This window comes from Onychostruthus taczanowskii, unplaced genomic scaffold (genome assembly GCF_017590055.1).
Source record: "Onychostruthus taczanowskii isolate IOZ18803 unplaced genomic scaffold, ASM1759005v1 scaffold105, whole genome shotgun sequence".
Lineage (NCBI taxonomy): Eukaryota > Metazoa > Chordata > Aves > Passeriformes > Passeridae > Onychostruthus > Onychostruthus taczanowskii.
Window position 1 is genome coordinate 514949 of NW_024497078.1, and position 18438 is coordinate 533386.

General features: G+C 42.8%; 1 protein-coding gene across 1 annotated transcript in view; it reads left to right on the forward strand.

The window, feature by feature from the left end:
* The window catches only part of ARHGAP20 (Rho GTPase activating protein 20), a 57057-nt gene extending 40433 nt beyond the window's left edge, over positions 1-16624 (forward strand). The window contains exons 8-15 of the mRNA XM_041414505.1: positions 2256-2322; positions 4232-4414; positions 8587-8765; positions 11671-11832; positions 12828-12937; positions 13178-13367; positions 13846-13957; positions 15532-16624. Of these exons, the coding sequence (XP_041270439.1) occupies positions 2256-2322; positions 4232-4414; positions 8587-8765; positions 11671-11832; positions 12828-12937; positions 13178-13367; positions 13846-13957; positions 15532-16619 (2091 nt within the window). The 3' untranslated portion in view covers positions 16620-16624. The remainder of the gene's footprint in view (positions 1-2255; positions 2323-4231; positions 4415-8586; positions 8766-11670; positions 11833-12827; positions 12938-13177; positions 13368-13845; positions 13958-15531) is intronic.
* The last annotated feature ends 1814 nt before the right edge of the window (positions 16625-18438 follow it).

Genomic DNA, 18438 nt, shown 5'->3' on the forward strand with positions numbered 1-18438 from the left:
GAAAAGGATAAAAGGTGAATTAAAATTAGGATTTTAATTGCAGATTGTCTCCACTGCTCTGCACCAAAAATCAGGAGACTAAATGCTATTAAAACTGCAAGTCTTTATTGTGATGTGCTTCATTTTTACCCATTTTATGGGTGTCATTTTTACTTCCTCACTTTGTGTACAGAAAAAACAGGAAAATGGTAATATTTAAAGAGAATACTTTGAGATTAGCAAGACAAGGAGCTGGTTGGGTTTCAGCATTGTGTTCTTTTGTATGTACCACAATCAACCTTTTCCTCCTCTTTACATTTTTATTTCAAGTAGAAAAAGAATGAAAGCCATATGAAGGATGTAAAATCTTGCCTGCAGAATTATTTGCCCAGCTAATGTACTACATTTTTTACTGCTTCTTTATACCAGAAAGCCTTTTTTGTCATTAGAAGCGTATCATAAGATTAGCAATAAAATCAAACAAGCTAAATAAATTAAGCTGTAGCCTGCATAACAATCAAACACCCAGCCCCCTGGTAGGATTGTTCTGGCTGTAAGGAAGCTCTGCCTTACATGCTGTATCAAGGTTTTTTATTTCTGTCCACAGAGAACCACTTGAAAGGAGCTCCATGACTTTCCAATGGCACTTATAAAAACTACATTTCACATATTGTGTGATTAATGGGGCTATTACTTTGGCTGAGTTCACTCTGGTTTAACATATCAGGATTTTTTTCCTCTGTGGTTTCTCTGGTAAAATGACAGCTAGCTCGTGCAAAATGGCATTGATCATCTGTTCCAAATTATCAAGTGGGGCAGAAGGAAGGGCCTTGGGTTTCCCAGCTTTGTAAGTACACTTGCTGACTTTTCTGGGACAGTCACATTTATCCTGACAAATGGCCTCATAAAGCCATAAAGGACAGCATTTGCAGTCAGAGATGAGCAGTCTGCCTCCTGGAACCACACTTACTGGCCCTTCCTTTCCCTGCTTCCCCTTCACAGCAACGAACCCTTTCATATATGTCTGTGAAAGGAAAAGCAAATACCCTTTCTTGTGCTCTTCAGCTGTATTTATTTGCTCCTGGCTGCTTGCCCCGAGGCATCAGAGATGTCTCCAAAGCCTATTAATTTTCTTCTGCCCCCTGCTAGCTGACTTAACAGCAGTGCTAATATGGGCCAGAAAGCTCTGTCAGTCAGAGAGCAAACTGCAAAGGCTTTGTTGGGTGTATCAGCATTACATCAGGTGCATGCAGCAAGTAGGAAGAGTCTCAAAAGCCTTAGGAACACTGGGTGAAGGTCCAGATAATGCAGAATGGTAGGCAAGTCTGTTTAAAAGGAGGTAGGAATTAACTTTGGATCTAAATAAATGCTGTCATGAGGTATTTATCACTTTTTATAGCCAGAAAACTTTAAGGTTTTTAACTATCCTGATTTAGTAGTGTCACCAAAAAGGGATTTAAGGTAAAATAGATCACTTTTAATGCAGTGTATTTATCCACTTTTTATTATGTACATTTATGCTAAAGGCAATATTTAGAATTCACTTTAATTTTATTTGATTTAAATCAGAGGTTTTCACAGCTTTTCCCAAAAATTTCACATTCCCCAGTCTTTTGAAAATTGTCTCTTTTGATGTAAATTTACCCTCTCTGCTGTACACTTTAAAAGAGGTCTCAGTAGTCTTAAGACATCATCCAGCAGTCCCAAGCCCTTCCACACGTAAGGGCTGCACAAAAAGGCTGACAGCAGCCCTACAACAAGATTTTGGGGCAGCACTGAGTGCCAGGAGCCTGGGGCTGCCATCCTTGCCTCAGCATCTTTAGGGTGGGCTCAGGTCTCAGGTGAAGGTGCTCCTGCCCTGTGCTCCAGTGTCAGTCACAGGTCACTGTTGGCTCACCACCTCCTCTTGCTTAGAGATGTAGGAAAGCTGTGGAGAGGGTGGAGCAGAGCAGTGCAGTGGGCTCTGAACATCCATCCCTCTGCTGCCAGGAGGCACTCCAGTCTGAGGGAAAGAACTGGGGGAAAATCTCCCCCTTTTTCTTCAGAAATGATGGGCTCCAAAACCTCTCATTGCTCAGAGCTGAACCCAGGTCACATAAATCACACTGCACATGACAGACACAATGCAGGAATTTTGCTGGTGGAAGTCTTGTGCACTACAAAAGTAAAGGGGATTCCTTTGACCCTGCTGGCAGGGTGCAGATTATTGTTATATCGTGAGAAACTTTATGTGAGAACCTGTCCTTCATGGCTGATTCTTAATTTTGGTTTTAAAGGGCTCTGAAAAAGACTACAAGCTGTGGGTGATTTCAGGAAGAGAACATGCTCCTTACCCTCTTATTGGTAAGTTGTTGACATTGTTTTGTTTTTCAATATTCTCTCAGTTACTACTGCTGTAGGAAGCAAGAAATAGAGAGAAGACTGAAGTTCAGTTTCCTCTTTCATTTTGTTTTCCTGTTTTTTCTGCTACTTCCCTATCACATGAGTTTTCCTATCTGGGGAGTTAGGGAAATGGTGATCCTTTGTTTTGAAGAGCAGCTGTCTGCTTGTGTCACTAAGAGGTTGAAGAAGTTCATTTATTTCTGCCCCAGTTTTGCTGCATGAGCCCCAGTGTTTCTGCAGAGTTGGCCTCTCCAGTCACCTCCTCTTCTGGAGGTTGTCCAGCTTTCCCATATTTCTTCCTACACCTCCATAGCATTGTCCTCTCCTCAGTAAAACTCAGCAGAATTTTGAGAAATGATCTTTCCTTCCACAACTCAGGTTAACTTGTTCAATCCTTTCCAGTCCTGTATTCCTCATTCTGCCTGACAGCTCCCCTCTGATTAGGAGCAACTTTCTAAAATGTTTTTCGAAACATTTCAAGACCAGGAATCAACACAAAGCTCAGAAGTGATTGGATAGAGTGGTTTGATTTTGGCACATGATTCACTAAGAACAAATCCCTTTCCATTAGTAAGAACATTTCCCTGTAGAAGCCCAGCATTACTTGTGCTGCATGAGTTTGCAGATGATTAGAACAAGAAAGACTTGTGGATTTTCTGTTTTTTTCTCCTGCAAATCTAATCCTTGTAAATCTTAGCATTCCTTCTCAAAGTAACCTTAGCTACAAATGCTTCACTGGAGTCAGACAACATTAATATTTATAAAATGTATAACTTGTGCACCTTATAGAGAGTGCAAACTGTTTTGCCTTTGAAACACACCAGACTTTTGGTTTCTGACCATTACTGTGTATCTTCAGATCAAACCATATCTGTGTCTTTAAACCTAAAACCAGAGAATTCAGACATGGGAAAGGCCTTTCTAATTGACTGACTCTCACTGCAAATTCAAGTTGCAATCCTTGGAAAAGAAGACTCTGATGTGAAAGTGATGCTGTTCTTGATACTTATGCAAAGGTTTATTAGACAAGGCAAACTTTTATTACAGGTGCATGTCAGAAGCAGAGTTTGACTGTGCTGTAGCTTCATACTATAATCTCAAATAACACCTCTTCCATTCTCTTAGTGCTCAAGTCTAACTGCAAGCTAACTAAAACATCTTAGCATTGCATCCACATTTCATATATTTAATCCACCAGGTCTTTAGACAAGTCACAAAAGCATCTTTCCGGTGGCATTCATGAAAGCTCCTCCAGAAATGAATTGCCTCTGTGTAGTCCCCAAAGATGCTGGTTAAAGCCAAGCATATCTCATTTGCATCAGCCCTGTGATTAATGTTTCCTTCCTGTTTCAGCCTCAGACAGGAGCCATAATTGTGCCTCATTTGACTGAGTTGATGGCTGTTGGACTTAACATGTTGAGGGAGGGAAGATCACTTCTGCACTGGAATTTTTTGGTTTTGCATGCTCAGCAGAAATTTGACGTGACTGATCCCAAAATCTCATTTCTCTCCAGAATGATGTGAGCAAGCAGTACCTAAACTTTCAGTGCCACAATAAAAGCAGTAGAAAGAGTAAACACTGAATTCAGAAATAGTCACTTCTGGTTTTTTTCTGACATGCTTTTATGTGATACAGCTGCAATAGATCCTATTTTACTTTTACATCTGTTTAACTACGCCAAACACGGTAACTCCCTATCTGCCAGTGTATGATTTATGCCCGTGCAAATATGGAGAAAAGCAACAATTCTTAGATTACTGAGAAAGTGCTGCAGGCCAGTAAGCAAAATCTGCTTTTCCTCCAGGGCAGATGAGTTTTGCAAGTCTGCAGTCAATCCAACAGAGATTATTACGATTTCTCTTTGAACAGGACATGAATATCCCTTTGGAATTACAATGAGCCACATTCGTGACGCTATGCCCCATGGATCAAAGCACTGTGCCTGCCCCAGGCAGCTTCAGGGCTCCTTCTTGACGGAGCAGCTGCCCCAGGAGCTGCAGTGCCAGTTTGTGCTGAAGCCCAGCCAGGTGGCCGTGTGCCAGCAGCTGAACGGTACGTTGTCCTCTCACCCCACGTCTCTCCCCACAGCCTGGCCACCTGGCTCTGCTGCAGAAGGCAAATGTGCCGGGCTGGGGCGCAGTGGGGAGCGCAGAGGAGCATGCAGGTGTATCTTCCAGCTGCTCGGGGGCTTTTGCAGTGTAGCTCTCACGGATCTGAGCGTGCTGTTGTATATGTGTCATCTTTGTGAGTTACATTTTGACAAGCTGCCTGTCAAGTGATTGTTCTAAAGTCAGCAAAAGAAAGACAGAATCTCTCCCCTGCAATTTTTGTGAGTCTGTTAGCTGAGCTTCTCTCTGCAGCCCTTGCTGTGCTCTTTGACAAGGCAGGGTGGTTTCACGGTTCAAGAGTCAAGGCTTTGGCACAGAATTCCCATGCAACATTTGGCAGCGTCCTTCATCTCAATAAGGTGCTTAGGACTACCCTCTACCTCACTGGGATCCTCAAGTGGAAAAGTCTAGGCAGGTACTTGGATACTTAGATGAGGTGAGCGAATAGAACTTTATTTCAGTGCTCTTTGAGTAAAATAAAGTAATATTTTCTTCTGCCTTTGGCCTTGATGCTGCAAAAATATGAGCACCTACTCTCCGTTTTGCACTCTGTTGTTAACGACACAATGACTGCGCTCTGCTCATGATAAAACAAATAAGGAGATAGTGACAGGATTGGGAATTTAGACTTAGGGCAAGGATACGTCCCATGGTGTGTTTTTGTTGTTCTTAACACACTAGCATTCTCAGCTTAATTAGGAACTCTGCCCTACTTCACCATTAATAACCATATCATAGAAAAAATAACATCCACAGTGTTATCTTGGGCACTCCCCAATACTTAAGATCTCCCACAATATATGAATAGGAATAGAATCCATTTGTAATGGTTTTAGAAATTAAATACAGTGAAGCTATACCAGAGTCCACTACAAATTATTCTGGAAATTGATTATATTTTATATAAATTAATTTCCTTTCCACATGCATTCATCCACCCCCCTCCCAGTAATTTGTATCATATATTACTTCATGGCATATTTTAAGAATGAGGCAATCTAGCAAAGGGGTATAATTAGGTTTACAGGCCCTGCTGATGTTTACAGGCAGCTGATGTTGACTGGCAAAAGAAAATAGAAATGCAAATCAGGCCTGTAGAGTTGTAATGCAGATGTGTTATCATCAGTGCTGTGCAAGCTGCAGGAGTGGAGTGAGCCTGGCTTGGGGCAGCAGAAGCCTGGGGCAGCCTGCAGGTCGTGCACAGGGACTGCACTAAATGGGAGAAAGAGGCTTTCAGTCCATTCACCTTTCCTTCTTTCATCAGACAAAACCTGTTGAAGTGATGTATAGGTGTAACTGCTTGAAAAGCAGGTCATCTCACATATAGTGCTGTTCCTTGTGCTTTTCCTGACTGCTTTGGGTTTGGAAAATGGCAAAAATTACCTGCATGAAAGCCAAGGTTATGGTCTGGCTTTTGAGCTTCAAATCAGCAAGCCAAAATCTGGGTTGGGTACCCACTGGACACACTGCCACATACAGGGTAAATTTGCAGAGTAAATTCAGCATCTGTAACCCCACACTTCACTGCCACATGCTGTGCTGTCCTCCCTGCCATCACTTCCCTGCAGTGGGATATCACTGTGCTGGACATGCTGTCCCTGCTGGAGGCAGCAAGGAGCAGCTCCCAGCTCCACCAGTGTGCACCACGGTGGGACAGCAGTGTAGGTGCTGACAGGCAGGCATGACTGACAGCTGGCCCTCATGTCAAGTTAGTGGCTCTGTGGACACCAAATGTGGTGGTGTAATTGCATCAGCTGTCCTGGCAGGATGGTTAAAACAGTACAGGAGAGTTTTCTGTGTGGAAGAAATGGAGTGTTTCTGTTGCCTCTGCTGTGGCCTTTCAGCATGTAACAGGAATGGTCACCTACCAGTTAAACATAGCCATTAAATTATGCTCATGAGCACGTTGTTAAATAGAGCTGAAGATTTATTTAGAAGTTTCTGATTAGTTTCAAGGAGAGGAAATGCCATTTCCATGGCTAGGACATTAACTATGACTAGACATTCCATTCATGTAAAATATGAGCAAGAAGAGGTGGCTGCTGTGAGCTCTGACCAAATTTTCCAACAAACTGGTATTACCTTTTTCTGATTCTGGCTTAGAATAATCCACCAGAGCAAGGCCATGAGGTCTTTGTGTAGAAGTACTTCTGCAGAGCAATAATTGGCATCTGTCTTGGCTGAGATGAGTCTGGCCTTTTCCTAGTATTATAACTTTGCACAGGTTCAAGGAAAGAAAGTGAACACCCACCCCTTCTCATCTCCTCTTCAGCTTAAGACTTGTGAACATCCTTAAAAAGGGGGTATAAAAACTATGAGTTTTCCTATTTTTCAGTGAATGTTAATTTTTAAGTAACAGGGCAATTCATTGCCACACATCAGTTTTTGGCTTCTTCCCTGGTGTGCTGAAGAACACTGGCTAAGATTTCCTTCCTGTCCCAGGAGAGAGCTGCAGTTTCTTGCAATGACCCCTTCACATTCTCAGTTTGAGACATGGCTTTTAAGGGAGGAACAATCAGTAAGAGACTGAGAAGAGTTCCTAATTTTAAAACTCTTTTTTTTCTTCACTTCTGCTATTCCTTGTTCTCCAAAATAGCATCTTAATTTTTGCTTCCACTGAGACCTACAGGGTGTACAGAAAAAAACACCAGTATGTTTTGCCATTGTGTCACTAGAACACTGGCAAACCTTCATTTGTGAAGCAAACCTTATTCAGGTCACTATCTAGCTCATCTGAAGGAAAAAAAAAATCATTTTGAAAGTTACAGGTCAGTTATGGTGTCCCAAAACATGATGTGTCAAGTAAAGCCTAGACACTGCCAGACTTACATTTCTTGAAGCTTTGGACTGCTTAAAATGTATATCCTCATTATTTTTTATGAAAAGAATTTTTCTTCAGGCTTTCACATTCATATGTTCACATTTTGAGTTAAACTGTAACTTTTCATCCTGTAAGCATCTAATGAAAAGACTTCCACCCATTCCCAGAGGGAGCCTGATCTGGAATGGAATGACCTATAATGTAAATCACTCTTTGAGCTAAAAACCAAATTCTAATGAAATATAGGAGAGAATAAAGTATTGGAGAGAAAAATCTGGTATTGTACCACAATCCTTAACTCTGCAAGACTTGGTTCTGGCCTCCACAACAGCAGAAATTAAAATGTTTGGAAGAACCAGCTAATTAAAAGTGTGTATGGGGTAGGCAAGCAACTAAATCAATGCTGATTGGCTTTGAAAACATCTCAGAAAGGAAAATTCTATCAGAATAAGTTTTTCCCAGTTAACACTTCTGTCTTAAACAGTCTGCACTCCTTTTCTCTTTAGCAGTAACCCATGCTGTTAGAAGATGTCACAGTGGCTGATGTTGAGAAAGGTCACATAAAAACCCCCTTTTTGTGTCCCAATAGCAGTATTTCCTTCTCTCCAGCCTCCAAACAGGAGTTTCAGTTAGCACGCCTGCATCAGTGTCTGATGAGGTTTGTTGCAATGGAGACAAGCAGAGCCCATCAGTGTGCTGGCAGCATGCTGCAATGCCATCTGGAAGGCACTGATTAAAGGGCAGGCACCATCCCTGGGCCATGGTCAGCAAATGCTTGGAGTGAGGACACTGATGATGCTCCTGCATTGTGGAGAAGAGAGCAAAGGCAGTGACTTTTCCTGGTCTGAAAATGCCCCATCCCATTAGTGATTCTCTGGTGGTATTTGTGGGGAGAGTCTCCCACATTGTCAGGAGAGCTGGGATCACCCTGGACAGCATGCTGAGGTGAGGGCAGAGGATTTATCCCTGTGGGTGGAAAATAAGTTAGCAGAGTGCAGCTGTGTGAAGTCAGCAGGCTGAGGTTTGCCATCCTGCACTTGGTGGAGAGTGCTGACATTGCTCCAGCAGTGCAGGGCAGATCCTGGTGATTCTCTTCGGGGCATGAGTAAGGTAACACATTCAACACATACACACACACAGAGGTATGTACATGGTGGATTAGGCTTAGCTGGATGAAAGGAGTTGGTTAGTTCATGACATTTTTTCCTTTGAAACCATAGCAACCACCAAAACCCAAATACTGGAACTAGAATTGAAATGCATTTCTCATAATAAACACCTTTCTCTTTCCCCAGACTTAAGCCAAAAGTCATTTAAAAGGAAAAGATCTATCATAAATTGGGCTTTTTGGCGTGGCCCAGGCACTCACTTGGACAATGCACCCCTCTCCTCAACATCTGCTGCTCCTGGGAAGCTCTTTGGCCTCTTACTAACAACCATCTGTGAGGATGACAACCTGCCCAAACCCCTCTTGGTGAGTCCCAGGCTCAGGGTTGGGTCTTACAGTGGTGGAACTTCTCTGTGTAGTAAATGAAGATATGTTTGTAAATGGGGCATTGAAATTACCCAAACAAAGAAACCAGAAAGATTTCCGTAGGGAAACCTCATTTGTGATTCCCAGCAAGAACTTTGATTTTTTACATATACTGTGGTCAGGCCAGTTAATAACAGCTTGAGAAATGCATGTGATCAGTCTGCTGCTCTGGGCTATTTCTACTTTACAGCCCATGCTATAAGGCTGGTTCCCTAATCCTCACTTACACAGTGTAAATAAATGCCACATTCACACATACTTTTTAAACCACTCCCAAGATCCCTGTAAAATCCCCACATCCATAAATGTCTCATCTACTGTCCCATATAGGCAGCCCACGCATGCATAAAAATGCCACCTGCCCATAACTAGGCAATTCCAGAGACCTTCTTGAAGTCTTTCCAGGGCAGGCAAGCACTCCTGAGTCCTCATTTTTGGTCTGACAGCACCACTGCAAAAAAATAGGTGGGAATGTGGAGACTACAGTAGCATCTTTTCATCCTGTCTTGGGGGAGCTCTTGTGCTATGGGTGCTCTCAAAATCAGCCTAGGACCAATAAAAAAGTTGTCCTAGAGCCCATTCTTAGGCATAATTAAGGCATGTACGTGGCATTTTTGGTCATTAGAAGGCCCTGTTGTCAGTACAGCAGATGAAGTATTTACAAAGTGGGAATGAGCCCTGCAGGATTTGGCCCTTCATCCTGACAGCCTGACTTCTGGCTGGGAGGAACTGCCAGAACCCCACTGAAATCAGTGGGGTCATACTAGTGTAAAAGAAGAGATGTTCTGTCTCCTAAGACAGGTGCTTGATGTGCTGCTTTATTGCTGCCTGAATAGTGAATCATACCAGGATGTTCCAGATCTTTTAATCATGTTTTCTTTTGAAGGAGAAGTGTGCATTTTCATTATTTAGATTATTTAAATAAGCCACCAGAGATGGACTCTGTGTGGCTATGATCCCCTGATCTGTCCTTCTCTCTGTTTAAGAGATGAGCCAATGCTGCATTTCAGAAATTTCTCCAAAACATAAATAATAGTAAATTTTTATTTGAAAAAAATCCCCAGAGTTACTAAGCATGGAATCACAGCTTGGTAGACTTCGTGCTTTGAATTTTAAACATTGTGTTTATACCACAAATAGAACTTCTGAATTCATTTAGCATCTCTGGAGAATAGAATACTGGAGATCTGAATGGGATTTACCTGCAAGAGAATAAATAGCAGGGATGAATGCTGCAGGCATGCTGGATAACTGCTTCAGAGCTTCCAGCTTGCTTTCACAGCTGAAGAGCTCTCTTTTAGCCATTGCCACACTGAATTGTCTTGCACCATAGCTTCATTCATGCAATTTCATCTGGCTTTGTTAGTTTAATAGGGGGTTCCCATTTTTATCTTGTGAATATTTTGTTCAAAATGTATTTTGAAAGGGTTTGTTCGTGTGCTAACATCCTCTACTGTGGGACTCACCCTGTTTTGATGGGAGAGCTCTAAATTCCTGCAAAGAGAATGAAAATGCAGACATGAGTCCTGCTGCCATGAAGGTGCTCCTCCAAAGCATCTGTACTTCCATTAATTCTTTATCTTGGACTTCTGCGAGAGTGAGAAAGAAACATGAAAGAACAAAAGCAAAAGTAATGGCTTCCATTAGACTTATTTGCTCTGCTGTGTGGCAGGAAGACCTACCTAACAGCCCAGACTAGGAAAGTCCCCAAACTCCATTCGTTATCCATTACTCACTAATTCAGTTTAATGATGATGGACCAGTGTCCCAGGACCCCCCCTCCGTGTCCCTTTTCTTGCCATCATTTTTAATAACTTGGTCCTCAGGCCACTGTGTGCATACAGATAATCCCAGAGGTTGTCTGCACGTGTTTCCCCTTTCCAAGAGATAGCCATGACAGACTCCACATTGCTTGGAGCAGGCCTGCAAGAGTTGACCTGCATGTCTGAGAGATGGCCCTCAGGAGACTGCAGAGAACTAAGCATCTGGCAAATATCCTGAACATGTTATCTCAGGAGAAGTTTCAGCATTTCTTCTTTTTCCTTGTTTTCCTCTTATGGGAAATCTGCTTGTTTTCCCTTCTCTGTAATAAGCTGTCTACTTGTTTAATCCTATGCAGCCTCACTTGCTTCAGGGAAGCCACAAGCTGAGCTTTATCCCTCTTGGAGTGACCTCCCAAGCAGGAGCACCTTGCCTCAGAACTGCTTCTGCTGACAACTCTGAGCTGCTTGCAGAGTCTGATACTGCTCACAAGCAGCAAAGGAGTAAAAACCTGACTCTGATCAGCTGTAGAAGTGCAGATATATATTAACAAACAAAGCACTTTCTAGTTTAGATAAAAATCTCCTTTTTTCAGATATCAACAGTGAAACAGAATTCTATCTGTGTTTGGTGATAATATTAACTACAATGATGAGCAGTGAGGATCTCATACCTTTCTGCAAAGCAGTGTCTGGCTGAGGCCACTGTCAAATGCAAAGCTTTGAATTAGATAGACCACTCTCCTTTTCTCACACCACAGCGTTTATATGTTTAAATGACTTGGCTGAAACTTGCACAGGTTCTGAAGAAAGTGCTGGACCTGGAAGGTCATGAAGAAAGTGCTCAGCAGTGGCAGCACAGTATTTCTGAGGGGATGTTGTCCAAAATGAGAGCCCTAAATCCCAGCTTTGCTGTGCAGTTTGGCATGGTTTGGAGAGTGAGCCTTGACTTGTGTTTGATTTCTGATATTTTTTAGGACTAAAAGGTTTTCAGCTGTGGCAAAAATGGCAAAACTGCATTTTAGTGGAACTGGACAATAACATATATTTATGGGAAATCCTCTTTGCCTTTTTAATTTTTTTAGGACATGCTTTCCCTCCTTTACCAAGAGGGGCCTTCCACCAAAGGTATTTTCAGACGCTCCGGAAGTGCAAAAACGTTCAAAGAGCTAAAGGAAAAGCTTGATTCAGGCACTGAAGTGGACCTGGCCTGTGAATCCATATTTGTGACAGCATCTTTGTTTAAGGTATGTGAAGAATGTTCTCGTCTCTCTTTTTGGGTGAGAGCAGCACAGATCCTGTGCTCAGCCAGGGAGAGCTTTTCTCCAGGGACAGGCCCAAAGAGGAATGAATTAACAAGAAGGGGGTAGCACATTAACCTTGTGAGGGTCTCCACAGGAGGCTACCACTGATTTAGGATGAGGAAGAGGAGTAGCCAGCTTGTTTTGCTGACAGCATTCCTGAGGTCTGTGCTACAGCCTGGTCCTGTTACTCTCTGCATATGAAATACTAAAAGGCACGTTTGCAGACCAATCCCCTTACACATCAGTACTACCCTACACTGCAAATCCTAGAGTGAGTTTATAGTGTTACCATAAGTATTTTGATTCTTTTCTCCATGCAGTATACAGTCTTGTATGTCAAAGCCAATGTTTCTTGTGCAAACAAAGCACCATAGCTTCCCTCACCCTAGCTATTTTGGGAAGCTAGAATTTGGCCCTCTTCCTAAACTGCAACAATTTCCATGCTCATGGTTGAAGTGTTAGGAAAGAGGAATTGCAGGACCATCAATGACTAGTTTGAGTACTCCATTGATTAGGGGAAGAAGGGTAGTGATGCCTTGGAGTGCTTATAATCTGGAGGTATTTGAGCTTGTCAGCTGAGGAGAAGAAACAGGGACTACAGATGAAGTGAAGTGATAAGGCAGACATTATGCAACATCAAAATAACTGGCCTCACTGCAGATTTTATAGTACAGCAATATCAGATGAAGCATTCAAATACCTCTATTTTGACAGGAAAAGGTGGAGAAAGGCCAGAAAAGAACCACTTTAAGCATAATCTAAAGTGCCTCTATCTCAGATGATTTTCTTCTGGTTTTGGTGGTTGTGTGTAACAATGTACTTGCCAGTGAGTGCTGTCCTATTGAAACATCCTCTTGTATCTGTGTGTCTTATTCCTATTCTCTCACGTGCCCCAGAACAGCTGCTCACGTGTTTTGTTCTTCTTTTCTCTTGATAAGGATTTTCTTCGCAACATCCCAGGCAGTATTTTATCATCCCATCTGTGTGATAAGTGGGTCTCTGTGCTGGATCAAGGAAACAATGAAGAGAAGATAAAAAGCATCCAAAGGTATTTATTTATATTCTCTACATTCTTTTCCTATAAATGTATATCCCAGAATGCAGAATCACAACTATTCAACTTGCAATTATATTTTTTTTAACAAGAACAAGAACATCTCTTTGATGCCCTCCCTGGTTTAATTAGTGGACCACGTTACCCTGTTTCTGCATTTCCATTATTTTGACTTGTGTATATCTAACGAAAGTGGCCACTAATGTGAAGATTTCTGGTTTTATATGTTTTCAGGTTGATAGAATATCTCCCCAGAGCTAATGTTGTTCTCTTGCGTTACATCTTTGGAGTACTGCATGGGATAGAAATGCGATCTGAGGAGAACCAGATGAATGCCTTTAATCTAGCTGTCTGCATTGCACCTAGCCTGCTCTGGCCTCCTGTATCATCCACTCCTGATATAGAAAGTGAATTTATTAAAAAGGTGAGAAAAAGGTGTTTTCACCTTTTAATAAATGTTTGCTGTTTTCAGTGTAGCAGCAAACCAAACCAACCTTCATCCCATTCAACCAGGCTGTTGGTTGCAAACATGAGAACACTCAGTACCTCTTCAAATCAGGACTTGTCCTCTTATCAGGGCTCCAGCAACATTCATCAATCCATTCTCATAACCTTCCTGGAAGAAGGGGAGAGAGGTCATAAAGCAATGCCCATGTATCAGCAAAGTGCTTCTCTCATCAAGATCTCTGGTTTTGGTGACCTTGGAACAGGACAGAGTAGAATGGAAAACATGTTTACAAGGATGTGTACCAGGACAGTTTATCGGGCCCAGGAGACCGAGGGAGTAGTTCCTGGCTGCCTCCATGGATGACAGTTTGCTCCTCTTCCTCATCTGTATGGTGAGCTTGTCCTGAGTTGAGTAATAGAAGATCTGATATCTCTCTCCCATTGCTTTGTTGCAGATTTCTAGTCTGGTACAGTTCCTCATTGAGAATTGCTGCAGGATTTTTGGAGATGAAATTACCTCCCTCTTTGGAGAAATACTGATGACATGCAAGAGAGAGAACAGCTCAGGTAATGCGGATTAATGTTTTGATCCCATTAAGACAGATAAACTCAGCCAGGCAAAAGATCAGTATATTCCATGGAAGAATGCTGTTCCTTCTTCACGTGGTGCTCCCAGATGTGGTGCTCCTGTTCTCTTTCCATTCAATTCCCCAAAGAATTGGTCATAATCACTGATTCAGCTTACCATAGAGCTGGATCATATCACAAAATGCTTTCACAAAGACTCTTGCTCCTATACCGATCATCTGAACCACTACGGTTAAAAAAGGAGGGAGGGGAAACAAAGAAAACAAAAAAAGAAGAAATCTAGTGAAGGTTTCCTCTCAAATCTAACCTGTGTTTTCCCAAAATATCAGGAGGTCAGTCATCAACAATGGTCATAATACAGCTGTCACACCATTACGTTAGGGTTGAAAGTGTCTGTTCACTATCAAAAGAGAGAGATCTCCAGAGTTTCAATGGGACATCCAGATTTTGCTGCTAGCACAGAAAAATCATGGAACTGGGGACTGAAAGTGTTTGACAGACTAGCTGACAGAGTTTTCCAGATTATCATTAATGCTTTTTTCTCTCCAACCCTCTGATTTTGACTGGAGTTTTGTGTCTCTCTTAAAGTATTTCTAAAGCAGCATTTTTTGTAAAATAAATTTTGTCACAGGTGGCCTGTACTGAAAATGGTAATGGCACTTGTGTCAGCATGTCTGACTGACTGTGTGTGGCTGTTTCCAACTCCTCATGCTCTGCCTCCAGAGAGGTTGGGTGAAATTTGGCCTGCCCCCTCCCCTGGAGGGAAGCACATGGGATCTGCTGTGCTGGGATGTGGTGGCAGTGAGAGCTGAGACCCACGACAGGTCACAGCAGCTGAACGAGCTTTCAGGCAGGCACTGAGGCGTGGTGACTGCCCGAGCATGAACTGTGTCTGCTGCAAATGTGAGATAAGGCAGCTTAGCCTAACCCAGAGCAAAAGAAATTTAATGTAATTCCAATTATTGCAGGTACAGGATAGGGTCCAGGTGTGCACTGCTCAGTGCAAATGAGGTGGCTGTTTAAGCTGAGCCTAAAACTTCACAGTGTTGCTCTTAAAAATATTGTATTTTCTGGAAGAAGTAGAGGTAAGAAGTATACTCTGTTATCTTCATTTGTCTAAAAGAAGGATAGAAAGAATGTTGTTTTCAGTATCCAATAATGAAAAGAAAAAAAATAAATTACCAATATATATATACCATATTGTATCTATGTATATAAATTCTTGTTTACAGCTGGATTAGCTACTATCCACTTAAAAAAAACAAACCAAAGCAAAATCACAACAAGAACCCCCTAACTCTTACTTGTGCCATTATCCTGTATTTCTTGACTGAACAGTAGCTTAGTACTCACTTTAGCTTCTCCAGTTCAATATTAAGAGAGTAATTTTTTATTAAATTATTGGTACTTATGCTTGAAGAATCTTTAAAGGGCAAATGCTCCTGAAAGTAAAGGATACTTGCCAGAAAAATAAAAAAGCAAGCCAAAAAGAAGCTGCTTGTCAAGAGGGTGGTTCAGTCACTGGTGTGTTAACACTTGGTTTGTCCTTGCAGATGTTGCTTCTCTCCATCAGAATGACTCTTCCTATGATAGCCTGGAAAATGAGGCAAATGATGAAGCTGACTCTTCCTCCAGTGACTGGATTAAAACCCGTGATCAGGATTACAGAAGCAGGGAGTCTGTCTTCACTCTGAGCGATGGCGATTCGGAGCAGACGGAGGTGGATGAAATCCAAAGCCAAACCAAACTGAAGCAGTTGGAAATTTCTGACGACGCGCACCCGAAGTTTTCCCTGCAAGAAAACTCAAATGAGTCTCGCTACTCCAGTGGTTTCCCCTCAGCAGCTACCTCGGGTGCTCCCAAGACTGTGAGGAGGCACCGGCGCTCCTCCGAGCCTGCGGTTGGCCTGCAGAGCTCCAGCTCCGCCCGCGCCGCTGCCGGGCGCGAGAAGGCAACGCGCAAAGCCAGCTGTGACGTTGTGCTGTCCCACGCAGATGAAGAGTGTCTCTACCAGCACCAGTCGTTGCAGGTGGAAAGGCAAAATCTTGGCAATCAGAGCTTGCTTGTAGGGATTGACGTTGGTAAAAGTGACAGCACAAACAAAAACGTTGAAAGGAAAGACCTGTTTCATTGTCTCCTGCCTCCAACGCCAGAGGGATTAAATACTTGCTCAGGATTTAGCTCTTTTAGCCAGTCTTCTTCTGGGACATCTCCATCTGTGTCATCAATTTGCTCCCTGGACAGTGCTTTCTCCCGGTTTTCAGACCAGGCTCTGTTTACCTTAAGTGAAACCTCCTCCCCTTTCGATAGCACTTTCCAGTTGCTAAAGAAACACGAGGACGCTGCTGCTGCTGTGGCTGATGACTGTTTTCTGCCACCCACCACAGTGCCACCATCTCCACAACCTACTGACACTGGGGCTGAGAGGGGCTTGGTGGGGCCCAGCAGCAGGTCAGCACCCCTGAAACCTACTGATGGAGTCGATGGCTGTTTCATTAAGCCTGACCTTCAGCCATTGCCTCTGAAAGTCACTGAGAGAGATGGACTTCATGATCAAAGATGTGGTCTAGAAAGGCATTACAGCAATCCAAAGTTTGAAGAGACTGACCAAAGCTTTTTGCAGAGGAATCTTAATGCTTAAAATAAACACCATAAAGAAAATGCCTTTGGTGTTGATGTGTGTTCATTTTAAGTTTAACATCCAGATTGTTCAAATTTAATTGAGCAGTCCCTGGACTCACAGGTTTTCTTTTTTTAGGAAACTGAGTAATGTTCCAATATAAAGCTTTGCAGGAGCATTGCAGGAATAATAAAAATTGCTGAGAAGCAAGCAGAAATCTCCTGAAAATCTGGAAGGGACCCAGGAGGTAACTAAGGCCAGTGTCCTGTTCCCTGACCCTGCAAGGGCAGCGGGCTGCCTGCTGGGCCTCTCTCCTTGACCACTCGAGTGTTGAGCCTTGAGATGTGAGTTCCAGTCCTTTGTGCTTTTGATGTAGCGTGCAAAGTCAGCATAGCTTCCATAACTGTGGTATTATACTACTGTTCTGAAACTGATAAATATGACCTTCATTGTCCTCCAAGGAGTAAGTGTGTTGTTTTCTGTATGTTTATACAGTATGTTCGATAGGTGTAGTTATTTCTTTCATGCTGCAAAAGAAAGAAAAAAGTAAGCCCAAAAATATGTAAAGGGAAATGCTGAATCTTGTAACTAACACCTTGCAACTCTGTGTTTCATTTATTGTGCTTTGTTGGCTGTTCTGTTCATGTTTAAGTTGTGAATAGTTTCTTAACATTGCTGTAAATGGCATTATGTATTATTGCAAGCAGAACACGTGTAATTTTATTATGCAACATCTAAAACATAAAACCACAGAATGGATTGGGTTGGAAAGGACCTTAAAGATCATCCAGTTCCAACCTCCTGCCATATATACAGGGATACCTCCCACTAGACCGGGTTGCTCAGAGCCCCCTCCAGCCCAGCCTTGAATACTTCCAGGGATGGGGCATCCATAACTTCTTGGGTCAACCTGTTCTAGTGCTTCACCACTCTCTGAGTAGAATTTTTTCCTAATCTAATCCTGTCCTCTTTTAGTTTAAAACCTTGCCCCTTGTCCTGCTGCTATCTGACCATATAAAAAGTCACCTCCCTTCTTTTTATAAGCCCCATTTTCATAAGCCCCCTTAGTAGAAGGCCTAAGTGAGGTCTTCCTGAAGCCTCCTCTTCTCCAGGCTTAACAATTCCAATTCTCTCAACATTTCCTCACAGAAGAGGTTTTCCTTTCCTCTAATGTTCTTTATGGTCCTTCTCTGTACTCGCTCCAGCAGGTCCCTGTCCTTATTGTACTGGGACCTCAGAGCTGAGGCAGCTCTGCAGGTGGGGTCTGAGCAGAGCAGAGGGGCAGAATCCCCTCCCTGGCCCTGCTGCCCACCGCTGGGTGCAGCCCAGGACACGTTTGGCTCTCTGGGATGTGAGAGCACACTGACAGCTCATGGCCAGCCTCGCACCCTCCAGCACCTGCAAATCCTTCTTGGCAGGGCTGCTCTCCATGTGTTCTTCTCCCAGTCTGTACCTGTGTCTGGGCTTGTCCTGACCCAGGGCAATGTGCAGCACCTTGCACTTAGACTTGTTGAGCCTCCTGAGGTTCTCATGGGCCCACTTCTCAAGTTTGTCCAGGTCCCTCTGGGTGGCATCCCGTCCTTCTGTTGTGTCAACTGCACCTCTCAGCATCCTGTCACCTGCCAGCCTGCCGAGGGTGCACTCGGTCTCACTGTCTGTGTCCTACATCATATAATATATTGGAGTAATGCATTATCTAAATGCTTTGAGTTTGTATAATATATCCTGTTAAATTTTGCTATTATATATGTTCTGAAAAAAATGTGTATTTTTGTACTTGCAAAAAACTGCTGCTAATTTTACAAGTTCTGTTTTGTTGTTATGGCACTGGTATTGATGT